General features: G+C 34.1%; 1 protein-coding gene across 3 annotated transcripts in view; it reads right to left on the bottom strand.

The window, feature by feature from the left end:
• Positions 1-4,606: 4,606 nt before the first annotated feature.
• src (v-src avian sarcoma (Schmidt-Ruppin A-2) viral oncogene homolog) overlaps positions 4,607-18,380 on the bottom strand; it is a 50,540-nt gene continuing 36,766 nt past the window's right edge. For 2 of the 3 annotated variants that reach the window (XM_065285216.1, XM_065285217.1), the window contains 7 exons: positions 16,261-16,410; positions 14,541-14,696; positions 14,292-14,471; positions 10,561-10,637; positions 10,214-10,367; positions 9,971-10,102; positions 4,607-8,528 (listed from right to left, as the gene is read on the bottom strand). In XM_065285216.1, the coding sequence (XP_065141288.1) occupies positions 8,320-8,528; positions 9,971-10,102; positions 10,214-10,367; positions 10,561-10,637; positions 14,292-14,471; positions 14,541-14,696; positions 16,261-16,410 (1,058 nt within the window). In that variant the 3' untranslated portion in view covers positions 4,607-8,319. Of the gene's footprint in view, positions 8,529-9,970; positions 10,103-10,213; positions 10,368-10,560; positions 10,638-14,291; positions 14,697-16,260; positions 16,411-18,380 lie in introns of all 3 variants that reach the window. The other variant, XM_065285215.1, reaches the window with a different exon arrangement.

The following is an 18,380-nucleotide window of genomic DNA, read 5'->3' as shown; positions in this document are numbered from 1 at the left end:
AGCAAAGTACCACCATAACACCTGCATGCCTGCATTCTCATCATCACCTGACATTACCCACAATTCACAATGCCAGACCATTCTCAATGCAATCATTATCATTACCAGTTAAACATCCCTACATTAAAATTCATTCCACATTGTCTCAGCAGTAATTATTTTAGTTTGGGGCATTTGCTTTAGCATGCTTGACTTGCTTATGCAATATAACACAAAAATTATTCTTTAACACAATATTTTCTGATTTAAAACTACAGATTTGGTCCATGGCTTTCTATGGGACATTTCAGCATGTTTATACATGAAGACCTAAAGATAAAGCGTTAATAAACTTGTTACCCTAATCATATTAAAGAGGGAGATCAAAGTTACACTGCAAAAAAAAGTATTTATTGTAGGATTTTTGTCTTGTTTTCAGTAAAGATATCTAAAAATTCTTAAATTAAGATGTATTTTCTTGATAAGCAAATCGACCCAAGAAAAAAAGTCTAGTTTTTAGACCAAAAATATCAAATTTAAGTGATTTTGTGCATAAAACAAGCAAAAAAATCTGCCAGTAGGGTAAGCTAATTTTTCTTGAATTTTAATTTCAAGATTTTTTGCTTGTTTTATGCACAAAATCACTTAAATTTGATATTTTGGTCTAAAAACTAGACTTTTTTTCTTGGGTCATTTTGCTCATCAAGAAAAAGCCTCTTCATTTAAGAATTTATAGATATTTTTACTGAAAACAAGACAAAAATACAACAAAAATGGATAAAGAGGCGGGACGTGGGTGAAGCTGAGGTGCCTGGTTGCTGAAACCACGCCCACCTAGCTTGACGGTAGTGACAGCAGTGGCAGTTCACCCATCACTCAAGTGGCCACGCCCTTAATTATGCGAAATTCACCCTTCTCACAGTTAAAATTAGCTATACAGACCAAAAACTATTTTACCAGGCTGTAAACATTATTTTCTACTATGTGAATTGACTCCCTATTGGAGTCCAGTTGATAAATGGCAGTTTAAGTCACTTCCGTATTGGCTTCATCAGAGAGATTGGAAGGTTGCCCCTCGACATCATCAGTACTGGGTTCAGGACTGGGCTCTGACTTGACCACTTCAAAAGGCAGATCTTGTGTTTCTGAAGCCATTCTGTTGTGGACTTTCTCCTGTGTTCTTTTTAGAAGCTTCCTTTGTAGTGTACTGCTGTAGAAACCCTGCTTGTTCAGTGTTTTACGTATTGTAGACTCATGAACAGAGATGTTAGCAAGTTCCAATGATGCCTTCAAATCTTTGGCTGTCATTCGGGGTTGTTTCTTTATCTCATTGATGAGTTTTCGCCGTACTCTTGGTGTTATCTTGACTGGGCGCCCACTTTTTGGCAGAGTAGCAACAGTTCCAAAGCGTCTCCATTTGTAGATTGTTTGCCTAACTGTAGACGGGTGAATATCTAAAGTCTTTGAAATAACTTTGTAACCCTTTCCAGCTTCATGTAAAGCAACAATTCTTGACCGTATCTCCTCTGAAAGCTCTTTTTGACGAGGCATGGCTCACATAAGTGTGGTGTTCTTGTACAGAGTAGGGGATGTCACGGTTCCAAAAATCTAGTAGTCGATACCAATGCCACAAAAATTACACAGGACTCGATACTAAAGTTGGTACCACAGTGTGTAAAAAAAGAACTAGTATACTTAAACATTAATTGTTTTATTGAAACATCTTTTAAGAGCTTCTGTTTAGGTTGGCTGTGTGTTTTCTCCTGACTCTCCTGGTGTATATCCTCTTCTGTCTAATACTGGCAAAAAAGAGAGAGAGAATAATTTTATTTATCAAACATACTGTCTGACAATGACTAATAAATCAGTAAAGGCTATTGTGCACTTATAAACACACGCACGCAACCACACACATACTCTAAACGCAACCATTAGTTTTAATTCACTCACATTGTTGCAAAACGCAATAATAGTTATTAAAAATTCTTAACTTACATTTGAATAACTATTTAATCCAGGGTCATTAGGCTACGTTTTGCTGACATGATGGCGAAATGGCGATGCATGGTAGCTCATTTATAGATAGTTTTTAATTTTGCAAATGCAGCATCCTAACGCAAACATTACATCTAGTATAACGTTAGCTGCTTTCACAGCAATAATGCCAGCTGCCTCAAACAAACATAATACAGGGCCTGTGTTTCAGGATAAGAAGTTTTTTCCGTTTGTATATGATGTTAATGTGAATTAAAACTCACCTTGAATTCTTTAAAGAGATCGGTGTGTCTGTCTTCCAGGAGCTTTGCCATATTCTTTGGCCGTTTCTCAATCGGAAGGCTGCAGTCTCTGGAGGTCGCATATGCAGGCTGCATACGTCATCAAGCCTGGTTTATTTAAGTTAACTGAGCATTACATTTGCAAGTCAAAGCATATTATAACAATTTACGATTAACTGTGAATAACAGTCAACTTTATAATTGTTAAAATTCCGAAAAAGACAGACTTTATGACGTATGCATCCTACATATGCGACCTCCGGAGGCTGCAGCCATCGGATTGAGAACGGCCTTTGTTTGAGAGCGACAAGATTCTTCTTCGTTGGGTTTTGTGGCGGATTGCAAAACCAACTTCATAGATGCATACCGCCACCTACTGTGATGGAGTGTGACGATAATAAACTACGCCTTCCTGTTTCTAATAAAGTTCAATACTACATTAATTTGTATTCTTGATTTTGGACCGTCATATAGTAAAAGTCCTGGTTACCTGCTTGTGATACTTTCTTAAGACTTCACCTTTATGTTTTATATGTCGTACATATCATCAGGATGGTCTCTAACCTTTGTCTCCTTCATAAAACAGGTGTCACATAATCCTGTTATGTTTCCCTATAATTTGTGATTTAGATTTGAATGACCTGTATGTAAACATGTAAAAATAGCTTGTTCTCTCCTGCTTAAATTGTGAATAATTCTACTCTTTTTGTAATAATGCCGACCTGTATAACACGCATCTCAATCTTGCTACCATTTCTTATTAGATGTTTTAAAAATAAAGTGCTTTCCTTCTGATCTACCAACTGGAATATTCATTCATCTTAAATGGGACATATCATGGAAATCTGACCTTTTCCATGTTTAAGTGCTATAATTTGTCCCCAGTGCTTCTATCAACCTTGAAAAATGTAAAAAGATCAATCCAGTAACTTAGTTTTGGTAAACCATTCTCTGCAAGCACATAAAAATAGGTCATTGAAATTTGTCCGACCTTGTGATGTCAGAAGGGGATAATACCACCCCTTAATCTGCACTATCCAACCACGCCACTGCCATTTAGTTCAGAGATCAGCTCATTTGCATTTAAAAGGACACACACAAAACGGCACATTTTTGCTCACACCTACAAAGTGGAAATTTTAACATGCTATAATAAATTATCTATGGGGTATTTTGAGCTAAAACTTTACATATGTACTCTGGGGACACCAAAGATTTATTTAACATTTTTAAAAGTCTTGTGAAATGTTCCCTTTAATTGATTCTTCGGTTCTCGTGACATCCCACATAAACTAGTTGAAAAAACTCTAAAATTTTACCACATAAATATAGAAATGTTGAGTTTTGTTAGGTATGTTACATATTCTGGAGTTAAAAAAAGATTAGTCTGATAATGATTTGGTTTGGTTTATGGTTAAACTGTGGCATTTTATTGAACAAACCCTTAGATGGCGCTAGAGGACAATAAACTAGGTGCATGCAACCACGATTAAATTTGAGTTCAAACTACAAAAGCAATCACAGAAAAACTAATACTATACATATTTATACCAAGTTTAAAGCAAGTGGATAATGTTTGAACAAATATTGGGTAAATAGGCAAACACAAGGAATAATTAAACACAAACTCTTCATTTGTTAAACTTTAACAAGCCAATAGGGATTAACTCTGATGACTGGGGATTATCAGATTTTCTGATGGGTATTTTTCATTATTTTCAGATTTTTTTCATAATGGTGATTTGGTTTTTATTATTTTCTTATGTCCTTACTGTGTTACAGATATTTTGTAAAAGTATTTGGATACATTCAAGAAAAATTTATAATCTTTTTAATATATTATACAATTTTTATACTATTTTTTACAAATAAAAAACAAGTGGCTTTTATTTTAAACACAAAAACATTTTAAAAACAAAAGTTTCAGAAAAAGGTTTGCTCTTAAATGAAAGAAACAATATACAGTATGTATATATATATATAGACCTACATGTACTTGTATACTTGATATACATTTGTCCATGATTATTATTGCAGAATTTAAAGTGAATAATAATGCACACGTGTCTCAGTAGCTCAGGATGTGGACTGCTAATACAAATTTTGCTGGTTCAGTTTCTTTAACAGGTGATTCATTAATTTGGTAACCTGCTGGTTTCCTCATTGGGACAATAACATGAAAGTACTTTTAAGTACAGCAAGCGCTCCAGGCCAAATTTCCTCACAGGATTAGCTGTAAAACATTAAAAAGATCTGTTTAAGTTAATAAGCATTACTATTTTTAAGGAAAAAGATCAAAGCGCTTACAAAGTTAATACGTTTGAGAAAAAAAAAACCCTTCTGCCAACATACAAGTTTCAGAAACAGTTTATTGCACTTAAAAAAAAACTGTCTTATATTTTAAAGTACAAATTTCATTACAGTGTTATTTTTATTTTGAAACAGGCCATGATGTTGCAGAACTGTACAATTCAGACCAAATGCAGTTAAAATACAGAAAGGGAACTGCATAGTTTGAATACTCGAGACATACGAATTGCACTAATAGTGCGTGTACTTGGAGATCTAACAATGAAATGTACTTATATATTGTAATTTGTGATGATTTGCTTTGCTACTTTTTTGTTAACAGCATGTCAGCTCATTTCTCATCAAATATCCTCAGTCCATCGTCTCACATTACTGTACATTCATCAGAGCGATGCATACAGTGCAGTTTAACATTGCAGTCATAACAACAGCACATTTACTGAAAAACAAGAGTTGCGAGATAAAAGATCAAATTAAAGTTGCTCCCAATACTTAAATTTGACACGAGTCACATTTAATACGAATATGCCGTCTTAATAAAGACCAATCGTGATCAGCTCATGTGATTGGCTCACTCAGCAGGACTAACTTATGCAGTGTTACACAAGCAAGCACGTCTAACCGAAGATGAATAATAATTTGCATTGCATTTCTGAAAAATCTGGATTTGTTGGGGCAAACAGTCTACACATAACATTGATTTTAAGGGAAAAACAAAGATCAGATGATTATAATCCATGACATATATGAATAAATATGAAAAGAATATTTACAGTAACCATAAGAAAGTATTTACAGTATATTGACGGGTATCAGTGGAGATCACATCCACCAGCAAAGTACCACGATAACACCTGCATGCCTGCATTCTCATCATCACCTGACATTACCCACAATTCACAGTGCCAGACCATTCTCAATGCAATCATTATCATTACCAGTTAAACATCCCTACATTAAAATTCATTCCACATTGTCTCAGCAGTAATTATTTTTGGGCATTTGCTTTAGCATGCTTGACAGGTTTCAGGTCAGTGGTGGCATTCGGTATAACTAAATATCATTGTTAATTCTGATGTGAACGTACTACAGATTGGGTTCATGGCTTTCTACATTAATACATAAATACCCAAGGATGAAGTGTCAATAAACTTAAAATTGTTACCCTACTGTTTATCTTAAAGAGGGAGATAAAAGTTATAATAATGGTTATTTTGCATATAACATGACAACTTTGGGTGTCATAATTTGTCTAAAAAAAGCCAAAACATTATAATAAGACAAAACATTTAAAATTCATGCATTTAACATGTTTTGATGAGGAGTCATTTCAGTCATATCTGATGTTTAGATTCATCAAAACCGACAATCGAAAAATAGTTTTAGTCATTTACTTAACCTAGTGTCATGCCAAACCCATATGATGACTTTATTATATATTTATATATATATATATTTGGGTTGCAAAGGTGCGGAAAGCTTCCGGTAAATTCCAAATTGGAAACTTAACGGGAATTATGGGAATTATTTGGAAATTTTGAAAAATGTATATAAACTATGTCATAAACAAACATAAATAAATATTTTATTTGGTCATAAGCAGACATGCATGCAAGGTAATACAAATTTTGAAGAATTCTGTCGTGGATTTATTTGAGCAAATATCCTTAAGAAATCATTCTAATATTAATGATTTCTGAAGGATTTTTTAAAATCAAATAAATGCAGGATTGATAAACATAAAAGATTTCTTTCAAAAACATTAAAGGTGCAGTGTGTAACTTTTATAAGGATCTTTTGACAGAAATGCAATATAAAATGAATAACTATATTTTCAGTTATATTTTCTATATTTTGTTTAAAGACCTTTTATAAAGAAACGTTATGTTTTTATTTACATACACCGGAGGTCCCCTTACATGGAAGTCGCTATTTTGTGCCGCCATGTTTCTACAGAAGCCCTTAACGGACAAACTTTTTTTACTAAGTTTTCTCCAAAGATGACATGTTTGTCTGGTGGCGCCTACCGTAGCTTCTCTATGTATTTGGTGAACGGTGGACTGAAACGTCGGTTGAAATTCATAACATCACCACTAGATGCCGCTAAAATGTACATACTGCACCTTTAAAAATAGTAATGTGTCCAAACTTTTGGGTGGTACAGTAATTCTGTATAATAACAGAAAAAATGGCTAGCAAAATGTAGAAAGAGCATTACATATACATTTTCAATTAAATAGTGCTAGCTTACATTTAGATATCTGATTTACTGGCTAGCTAGCTACCTTATTTTAACTGAAACTGCATTAAATCTTGTTGTTTTTAAACAAAATTGTGCTGCATAATTTTTACTAGATTTTAAACTTCATTTAAGTTCCCTGTTATAGGAAATTTTTTACAATTCCCAGTTTATTCCCATATATTCCTGTTAATTCCCATGGAAAGTTTTCATTCTGGAAAATACCCGGAATATTGCAACCCTATGTGTATAGCGCCTGTTTTCTCAATATGGTTGAGCAAACTTAACGTAAACTTTTGTTTAACATGGAAGAAGGAAAATCATACAGGTTTAAGCAGCGAAAAGCCTAAGCAAATGACGCATTTTCATTTTTGCGTAAACCATTTCTTTTAATTCTAATTACAAAGCCTGCTTAACCTCTTCGATACAAAAAAATGACATTAATAAAAATACATTTTATACCTAATAAAACGATACAAAATTCCTTTTTTTCTTTTGTATTGGCACACAAAGTAGGACTATACAGTGTTCTTTGCTTATATATATAGATCAGTAGTTTTTTTAGTACTAGTATATAAGAATAAATGTAAATCAAATAAAAACAATACCCTTTATGATTATCTAATTGTTTTTAATGAGTCCATATCAAAAGGAAGAATGTTTCATTTCTAATATTCGAGTCCATACGCCCAATCTACTGTATGAATAGCCAAGATGTCATGTGACCAGTGTTTGGCCAATCACATTTTTTTATTCCAGTTGATCCAGAATGACACAAAGAATAACATAGTGACAACAAGGCATAAAATACCACATTTGTTCAAATACAGACCCTGGATATCTATTGGAAGACATTAATCTGAACATCTGTTCATCAGACTAAAGAAGTAAAACAAATGTTTAGTTGTTTTATTACAGTACAACCACAAATGTCTCCCAAATGTACAGGAATAACGTTAATCTTGCACCCGACGTCTGATCGACGGTGATGCCCATCACATACCTTTCCCCTGACTTTGATGTAATTTGGTCGAAACAGGGTCAGTGGGTTCATGAAGAGCATCAAGGAGGCTAGGAGTGGAGATGATGAGCAGGGTTTTGTGGGGGGGAGGAGACAAACGCATGATTGACAGATCTGGAGCATCGGCTGAATACATTGAGGTCAAGAAAAACAGCTAAAGATCAATTACTGAGCCTTGAAAATTACTCGAAATGATTATCCGCAAAAACGTCACTGCTGCACGGCTGAAGAAGCAATTTGTGGTTGCATTTCTTGCAACTGATGCAGAAAAGCTGCGTCTCGTTTTTTTTAAACGAAAGCAGAGGTCCAAGTGAAAAAACATGCAATGGTAATTACAGGGAGCGATGCTTTAGATGGGAGAAGTCAATGCATTTTAAACAGAGGCCTATATTTTCCTTTTGGATGGCTCTGTATGTCATCCCTGTGAATGTTTGGAGACAAAGCCAAATCTTTTTCCAAGACTAGTTTCTTTGCTCTCACACCGGATGGCATCTCTAGAGGTTTTCTCCTGGTTGGTATTGTGGTTCGGTAGAGGTGAAGTAGTCCTCAAGAAAGCTCTGGAGATACTCAAAGGTCGGCCTCTCTTCGGGCTCCTTGCGCCAACAGGTGAGCATGAGATCGTGCAGCGAATCAGGGCACTCGGCGGGACAGGGCATCCTGTACCCGCGCTCCACCTGATCCAAAACCTCCCTGTTCACCATACCTGAGAAGAAGACATAGAGAAGAAAATAAGGATGATGGAGGGAAGATCGAGGTGTAAGAGGTCATTTTATATCAAATAATGAAAATATATCTATAGTATCAATATGTTCAACACTTGTGTTTTCTATAAATTTATATCTATGTACAACACCAATACAAATTTGATATGTGATAAACAGCAATTATTTGCAAAAGTTGTGTTAAATATAAATATATTGCACATATTAGGATCGTTTACATGAAACCAAAAAATTTGTTTGTAATCGTATAAATGGCTCAAGGGATTTAAAAGCCTTCATGCAAACAACTTCATCAATACGATTGATGTCGATCGGATGCAAATTTCAATCGTATTTAAAGTGGTGGTGTAGGCAGATCTGTCATCCGAAAAAGCACGCATGAATCATAGTATTGTCTCAATCGAATGCAAAAATGCCTTGTGCACATGCACAGAAGAATAGTTCACGTGTGCTTAAGTTTCAGGGTTACCTACACCTTAGTTAACTTCAAATTCAAGGACCTTTCAAGGACTTTCCATACCCTCAAATTCAAAGACTAAATGTGGGGACACATTTTCAAGTGAGAGCAAGGTTACATTGTGTTACCTTTTAAGATACATTGTTACAGTTCCCTTTCGAGGGAACTCGCCCTGCGTCACTGCGGTGACACTTTAGGGACGCCTCCAGGGGTAAGTGCGTCTGAATGTGTATATCAAATTCAACCAATGGTGAGGCTTAACGACAAAGACGGGGTGACGCGGGAGCCAGGAAGTATATCGCTTTCTGAAATATTGCCAAAGACGGCGTTACAGGGACACAGAAAGTATGGCGCAGCGTCTCGTTCCCTTCTCAGGGAACAACAGTTACATACGTAACCCGAGACGTTTTCATGTGTCAAACACAACTATGCAAAAAAGCATTTTGGTATGAATCAACATTCGCATACAGAAGATTTAAACATTTAAAGGGAACAGTTTAGAAAGTGTGCTTAAAAGGCTAGAATGTTTATGATATTATCCTACACTACACAAGGAATAATATGGATTTTTTCCAGAAAACTTGCATAAAATAGATTCAAGCACTTTCAATGACCTGTATGTATGTATGTATATTTTCAAAAAATTCCCAGGGCCTTGAATTATTTCCCCCAGAGTCAAAGACTTTTAAGGATTTTAAGGACCCGTGGGAACCCTGTATATACAATGTACATGTAAACAAACATTTTAATCAGATTGCAATGTTTAGGGTGCATGTAAACTGCATTGTCGTAAACTGCAAACAGATTAAATTCAGCCGGACTGACAAATTTTTTCGCATGTACAGCCAGTGTGTGCTGTATACTTTCGTATTGTACAAAACATCTTTAATAGAGAAAGAAAACATTACAAAATGCTACAAACACAATTTTGTAAAACATGAAGAATGTGATTGTGAAGACACAAACCTGGATAGGGGACTCTGCCTTTAGTGGTCAGCTCAGTCAGTAAAACCCCAAATGACCACACATCAGATTTGATGGTAAAGCGTCCATACAGTGCTGCCTCCGGTGCCGTCCATTTAATGGGGAATTTAGCTCCTATTGCAATAAGAATTTATAACAGGCTGTCATAATGATGAAACTTATTCAATCAAGGTCAATTAATTTTGCCTCAGGACACGCAAAGACGTTCATCATGTTTCTGCTCACCCTGTCTGGCCGTGTATTCGTTGTCCTCTATGAGTCGGGCGAGGCCAAAGTCAGCCACTTTACACACCAGGTTATCACCCACCAGGATGTTTGCAGCCCTCAGGTCTCTGTGTACATAATTCATTCTTTCCACGTACGCCATACCGGAGGCAATCTGAGGACAACACATACATTACGGTCAGTGCTACAGGGATCAGCGCTGCCCCCTACCGTCCAATCATTCAGATTTACAACACAAACTGCATGAACAGAGGACACCATTTATATTGTATAACAGATGTAATGGTGCGGTTTAGGACAGTTAAAAATATTTTTAATGCAAGATTTTTTCAATTAAGGTGTGGTACCTGGGAAGCCATATCTACCAGCTGAGGCAAACGCAGCATTTTTCCCATGTCACCTTTCAGGAAATCTAAAAGACTTCCTGTGAAAACAGAAATCACAGCATGGGAATTTTAAAAAATTTTATTGACAGACCTCACAAAGAAGTTGTTCACATTCACATTTAATGCTGGAATCGGATACGTCTATGTCAGAGATTAGATCATTTGATTAAATCATATGATAATGTCAAAATCATAATTCACTCCCCAATGAGAAAAAAAATAAAATAAATAATAAAATAAATATTGTATTTATTTTGCATTAATATATATATATATATATATATATATATATATATATATATTTTTTTTTTTTTTTTATTATTTATTTTTTTTTTTTTTTTGGGAAAATTACTGTCATTTATATAACAATTAAGAGCACACCTCTATAATCTAAGGTCACCAGATGTCCCAGTTTTCTGGGGACAGTCCAGTTTGTTTTTTTGTCTGTCTTTCACAAACCCACAAGAATAAAAAGTTGAAAACATTCAAAAAAAGTTGTGTCCCCATTTTTTAATTAATAGATATTAACAAATAAGATTACAATGATATTTTGACCATTGAACTACAAAAGGTCCCCACTTTTTAATATACAATTCTGGTCATTTCACTACAATCTCATTACCAAAATACCAAATCTTTATGTTTTGTAATTACACTTTACATATTAATAGTGATTGTTATTAGCGGTGTAAATCGGACAGACAGTTCATTACGATTCAATACAAAATAGATTTTCTCCGCCAGCAATGCAAATTTTTGCCAATACATCAAACACTTCTTCAACGCGATTACGATTCAATCTAATTCGATTAATTTGACGATATTTTTATATTACGTGCCTAGTTAAGTATTTTTACTTACAAATGCAACCAAAATATATAACATGAACATTTAATTAAATGCTTTAAAAATGGCACAATATCTGTCCCAATTGGAACATTAACAACAACAAACTAACAAAAAGAAAAAAATTAAATAAAGAAAAATTAATAATGAGTCACATCAAAATGTCACTTAAAATCTAGCTTCTCGACAACCGCTTTGTTGCTGTATCGCATTCACTTGCTGACGCTAGCAGATGAAAATAAACAAAAATGCACGCTTTGGCAAAAATGCATAGATGGATGTTACGTCAAAGAATGAGGACGTGGAGATTGTCAAAATAAAGGTACCTCAAAACTATTTTTTACCTGTGGCATCGATGCATCGAATCGTTAAAAATAAAATGTATGTATCGATCTAAATCAATGCATTGTTACACCCCTAATTGTTATTAATATAAAGATAATATTTCAAATCCTAATATAATGCATGAGCTAAAACAAAAAATGACTCAAATATGCTATTGGTGTTCTTGCATTGTGCCAACAGCGGCAAGGTTGTTGATTTGATTCCCCATACATAAACTTGACTGTAAATGCGAGTAGCTTTGGACTGAAGCATCTGAAAAGCGTATAAATGTAAACATATTAGTGATAGAATGATATATCGGGCTGATTTTTGCGAGTTTTATGTGTATCGGCATCGGCCTATACGTGGCTGCTGTGTTCGCTGATTTTTTTCTGGCATTATTTACAGACAGAGTGCTGGAAGCCGCAAGCGATTGCAGGTCATGTGACTAAAAACAACCAACCTTTATGACAACATCGAAAGCTTGGCTTAACAGCTGATCATAGCTGGACAAAGCGGGTTTTTATTTCTCATATCTATATATATTTGTAGTAGTAAAGTGCTAGAAATCAATAGGGGTGACCCAGAATAGTCGAAGATTCGATGCATCGATAGGAGAAGCCTGATTCGACTACCAATCTCACAGTCGAATCGTCGCAGATGTGTTATGAAATGAGGATCATTCAATTTTGGCCGTATGGGTGCACATATTATATGATTTCACATATAACAGCTTTCTCACAATATATTAATATACTGCATATTATGATAATGCTGCAAATAATATGTGAAGTAGCAGCTTTCAATAAATATTTTTAAAATGCGTTAATAAATCCAACATCCCCTGTGACCGGGCTACACGTCCATAAGAGGTTTATATGTTAATAAACCATTGCCTCTTTGTTTCTACATTTAAAAGACAAAGCTGGCAAATTATATTATGCCTTTCGTTCTTTTAATAATTTCTATATTTTATTTTATTTATAAATCACTTTGGGTTATCTGATTTAACTATTTGGCTTGTGTTTTGTGTCCGTGCACTTGAGGCATTTTGCATATTTGTTCTGCACTTTGTTACTTCTGACCTTATTTTATTTTTAAAAAAAAGTATTTATTATAAACGTAAATTCTGATCTAATTTAAGTATGTAAATTTTGGATAGCTTTTCGTTGTATCGATGTTGCGCTATTGCGTGCTGGCCATGCTTGCGCATGTAATTTAGCCGAACGGGCTAGGTGCTCTGCGTCTCATATTTAGGAGTTCATCAAACTAAACATTAAAAAACGGATGTTTCTCGACGATTATAAGTTTTTAAAATGTATTTAAAACCGAGGTGTTATCTTGTTAAAAGTTAAACTACAAAACAGGTAAGCCGTTTTTTTATTTCGGTGATGAAACGGAAACTAGTATCTGCACCGAACCTATTTCTGCCTGACACGAATGTCTTTCTTGTGATTTAAAATTATTGTCGGTCGGTGTTCACTTTCAAATGATAGCAAAGAGATTCCTGAAATAAATAATATCATCCGGTCTTTCTGTATCTAAAGTGAATACAGAGATGATCAAAGTCAAAGCAAGCAAGCAGGTATTTCTGTGCTAAATAATAACGCGTAGTGTCTATAAAATCATTAATTTCAGTGTTTTTCTTGTTATAAATTAACGTTTAATGAATTGTATATAAAGATTAGTTTTTATCATTTACAGTCACAATCACAAATTATTTGTCATTTCTCATTTGTCGTGACGCGGTATCTCCAAATTAAATAAAAACACTTTATTGTACCTGGAGTTTCCAAGGCAGCATCACCTTTGTTATTTTTTTAGGTTTAGTTATCAAAATGTATTTTTGTGTGATGTTCTGTAGATCGTGGCTTTAAAATGTTATGTAATTAAACAAATGTTGCCTTACATTTTTTACCTTATTATTAAGGTAGGCCTATATAAAAGCATCGTCAATTTTGTCTTCGTTTATTACTTGAAAGACAGTTTTGGTCACTTTATCAGAAAGTTGTTTATGTGTGCTGCTTGTGAAAGAAAATAAAAGTTACCAATTTGTACCTGGTCTGGCCCCCTCCCAACCCATGCACATAAACATAGATGATTCGACTATCGGTCGACTATGGAAAGATTCAACAATTCTGATTCGAATATGTAAATCCTTAGTCGAGGACACCCCTAGAAATCAATATCCTTTGCTGATAGTTCCTCGTCATTGTGGAGAGTGCAGTTCATGGTTCCATAGCACCCTCATCTGTTTTTACTATTTGTTAAATATAGTTTTTTAAGTTCAATAAATGTTACTTTTTTAAATTGAGACTTTTGGCATCATCGGGATATTTTTATGATGTAAATTGAGTGAGCAAATGCAGTATCGGCTCAAGAAAATCGGCAGCCTGTATTGGTCATCGGCTAAGGCTGATGAAACAAAATTGGTATCGGCATTAAAAAAAAAATCCATATTGGTCGATCCCTAAAATATAGCACTGAATATGATACAGGAGAATGAGCTCAGCATCACTGACCTTGTCCCATGTATTCAGTGACGATGTAGATGGGTTCCTCTGAGACGACGGCGTACAGCTGCACGAGTTTCTCATGACGGAGTTTCTTCATCACTTGGGCCTCCTGCAGGAAAGCCTCAGGAGACATCGTGCCAGGCTTCAGGGTTTTAATGGCCACACGCGTCGTACCGTTCCACGTACCTGACGGGACACATTTCAGTACAAAAAGTGCATTGTGAAGTTCGAAATCTATGATAGAAACAGTCTTACCCATCCAAACCTCTCCAAAACAACCCTGTCCCAGTTTGACATCCAGTCTGAGAGAGTCGCGTGGAATCTCCCAGGCGTCTCGTGCCAGACCTGTGGTTTGAGGTTTCTGTACTGGACACACATCGGTCAGACAGTGACAGAGGCCGTCGGCATGTTCTGAAAGAGAGAAGTATGGTATGTGTTCGCTGTAAATTACAGTTTGCAGCAATTTTCAAATCCATTTTATAAAACAGATCCGACTGTAAAATTTGATCATACGGTTGCTCATCAAATATCCATACTGGGTGAACGTACAAATTTATAATTGTATAATAGTCATGTTAGGATTATGAACTGTATCTCTCAACAGAAGAATTGTTTATTAAGTATTAATAATATGTATATAAAAATGTATGAATTAGTAAATGCCACTATTTACTAAATATTTGCAATTGTTCCACAACATTAAAGAAAAATTCAATTGAAAAATACAGGGGTTTTCAAACTTTTTGTCAGCCGAATCCCCTTGACCTAAACTTTTTGCTTGAATTACTTTTTTAAATAGATTTTAAGTATTTCAATAATTTATTATTATTATTTGCTTGTTTTAACTTTCTTCAGTTTTTATTACAGTTTTATCAGTATAACATCATATTACTTGTTTTTGTACCTTAATCATAAAATGCATCTGGCCATTTTGCATGAGTTTGCCGTTTTATAAAATATTGTACTGTTGTGTAATGGTCAGATGACATGCAGTCTAAACAAATAAAATATATTTTTTTGTTAGCATTTTATTTAAGGAATGCACAACGATTAATCGCGACTAATCATTTACAGAATAAAAGTTTTTGTTTACATTATATTCTGTGTATAATAATTATGTATATATATAAAAATAGACACACATGCATGTATATATTTAAGAAATTTTACATCTGCATATACATTTTTATATTTATATATAATTTATATTACATAAAAATATAAATTACTTAAATAAAAAATCTTAAAATTATACATGCATGTGGGCGTATTTATATATACGCATAATTATTATACACAGTAAACACACACATACGATTGCGAATAATCATTATGCAGGCCTATTTTATTTAGATTTTTTATTTAAAATTATTTATTTACAATTTATGATTTAATTATAATTCATTATTTTTTTAATCAACTTGAACCTCCCGCAAGTCCCAAGTTTTCTTAATTCAAATGCAATAAAATATATTTAAAAACGGAAACTTTATAACCAACATACATTTTACGTTCTTACTAGGAAAAAAAGCATCATCCTTTCAGTTTCACTTGTACCTCTGCTATCTGCATCCATCAAAACTTTGACTACTGATCACTGCGATATGCAATATTTTTATACTTTTGATATATCTTGCAGCCCTAACTCGCACCTTTTATGATATAATATACAGCAACAGCCATTGTACTGTTAAAAAGCCACAAGAGAATATTTTCCATTGGAATAAAGGGTTTGAGACATTCTTTGTGTCATCTCCTACTGATCCTAAAATAACTTTTTAAAGAACTGACTGATGCTTATTTTAACATATTACTTTAACACGCAATATCTTTATTTATAGTTTGAACCACCATTTCCTATTTCGAAACAAGCCAAATTTCCATTCCAAAAAGCGGAGGTTGTATCACTTCTCCTCGTAGACCAATCAGATGTGCCCTGGTGTTGTGTGAGAAAATAACTGAGAAAATAACTCACGCCGGTAGTGGTTGACCAGCTGCTGAAGAGTGGTGAACTGTGTGCGTGATGTGATGTAAAATCCCCCGCTGTCCAGTTTCCTGATCTTGTAATGTTTGACATTCAGGCCTTTGACGTTGTCGTAGTCCAGGACGGATAGACAGTAGGCACCTAAAGAGACGGAAAAGAACAGAACTCAGGTTGTGGTTGAAATGAGCAGTTTTAGATTGTGTTCATTTATTGAACATTAAGATTTATTTACTTGTTTTCAATAAGTGTAATAATATTATAAGCCAAGTTTAATACATTTTAATCATGTTTGAATCGATACTTCAGGATGTTGTCTTAGAATCAATGTTAAAAATATATGTCTAAAGAGCCTAAAAATAAGTAATTTAACCTTCAAAAGACCAAATACTAACCATTATGCCCCCAAACATTAATCCTTTAACTGTTGAGGTAAAGAGGTGATGTACACCTTTAAATTAATATAACTCGGGCATTATTTGGTCTACAAGCAAAATCTTTGTCTCTTTTTAAAGAAATACTTTCTAATTGTTTTGAAGTTATTACATGAATATTACATTACAAAATAGTTTTAGCAATTTAATTTTATTTAAAAAAATTATAATAATGCAATACAGTATGTATTTTAAATTTAAAAACATGAAAATGAAAGTGTTATACTCCCAAAACACTACAAACATAAAGCCACAAAGTCAAGTAGTTCCGATCCCAATTTCAAGTTAAAATCATAAAAATATTTGGTTTCTGTTTCACCAACAAAGGCCACAAAGTGTCAACGATTTTCTGCAAAATCACAAATTAATAAATAACTGTCACTTCATTATTATTATTGCAAACAGGTTTTGAAATATGAAAACAACATTCTTAGAGCTTTCCAATGATGTAAAGGCTGTCAAGATTTATGGATTCATTTTGAAGGATATAATTATGAATAAGGAATTATGAATATATAATTATTGTAATATCTATATAATAAAATATATGTATTCATACGAGTTCAATGACATTTAACAAAATGTCACTATACCATATCTATCCTCAAATGGCGTAGAAACATGACAACTACATTCTTAAAGTTTTCCAACAATATACAGTACTGAACAAAAGTCTTAAGCCACCATGCCAGAATTAGATTTGTGTTTTTGCAATGTTATAGTGATCATATATAATTATTTCTCAGTCACTTTAACAGAATACATCCAGAAAATACAGGAAATTTGTATATAGTATTAAAAACTGTATGAAAGTATAAACTGATGTGTCAAGTTTTTAGGGTAAACTCCCCTTCCACTTGAATAATAGCATAAACTGCAGGACCTCTTAAACCTAAATAAAATGAAATCCTAATTTCTAATGAAAAAAATTTTTTTTTTTACTTAATTCTGCTCAAAACCGCTCAAGATGTGTTTAGTGCCAAGAGAGGTCACACTAAACACAGACGACCTGTATTTTCTGTTTGTAATCTAATAAAATAGATTGAATAATAAATATGGCTGGACATTAACATTTCTAAAACAACAAGTCTGGTGGTGGTGGCCTAAGACTTTTACCCAGTATTGTATAGTTTGTTAAAATTGTGTCAGGTTTATAGGATATTAGTGTTATAAATATATAATCATTCATTTGTATTCCTATGGGGTCAGTGACTTTTAACAAAATGATTGGCCTTGCAATATGAAAACTACATTTTTAGAGCTTTCCAACAATATATTGTTTGTCAAGATTATTTCAGGTTTATAGGATATGTAATAATAAATATGAAACAACACATTGGACCTGTTGGCCCGTGACATTTTAGAAAATTACTTTTATAACATCATTAAGGGTTAAGTCCCCAAAGAGTTTTTCATAAGGCCAAATAAAGATGTTTTTCCTCTATCTGTTGGCAGAGGGCGCTGTCATCCATTAGTAATAACACGAGTTATTTATTCATCCACCCTTTCTTTGTCACCCTTCCTTCAGCTCTACCGTTGTCTCCCTGGGCGGTCGCTTTGGGGTTTGACTCATCCTTCGGTCTCACACATGTCCGTTTCTCTCCCTCTCTAGGCAATACATTATTGCCACAGATTCTTCGCCCACAATCTCACTGGTTGAATGACTTGCGGTTATAGGCT

This window comes from Paramisgurnus dabryanus, chromosome 21, assembly GCF_030506205.2.
Source record: "Paramisgurnus dabryanus chromosome 21, PD_genome_1.1, whole genome shotgun sequence".
Taxonomy (NCBI): Eukaryota; Metazoa; Chordata; class Actinopteri; order Cypriniformes; family Cobitidae; genus Paramisgurnus; species Paramisgurnus dabryanus.
The sequence above is the reverse complement of the archived record's forward strand: the minus strand, read 5'-3'. Positions and strand labels throughout refer to the sequence as shown.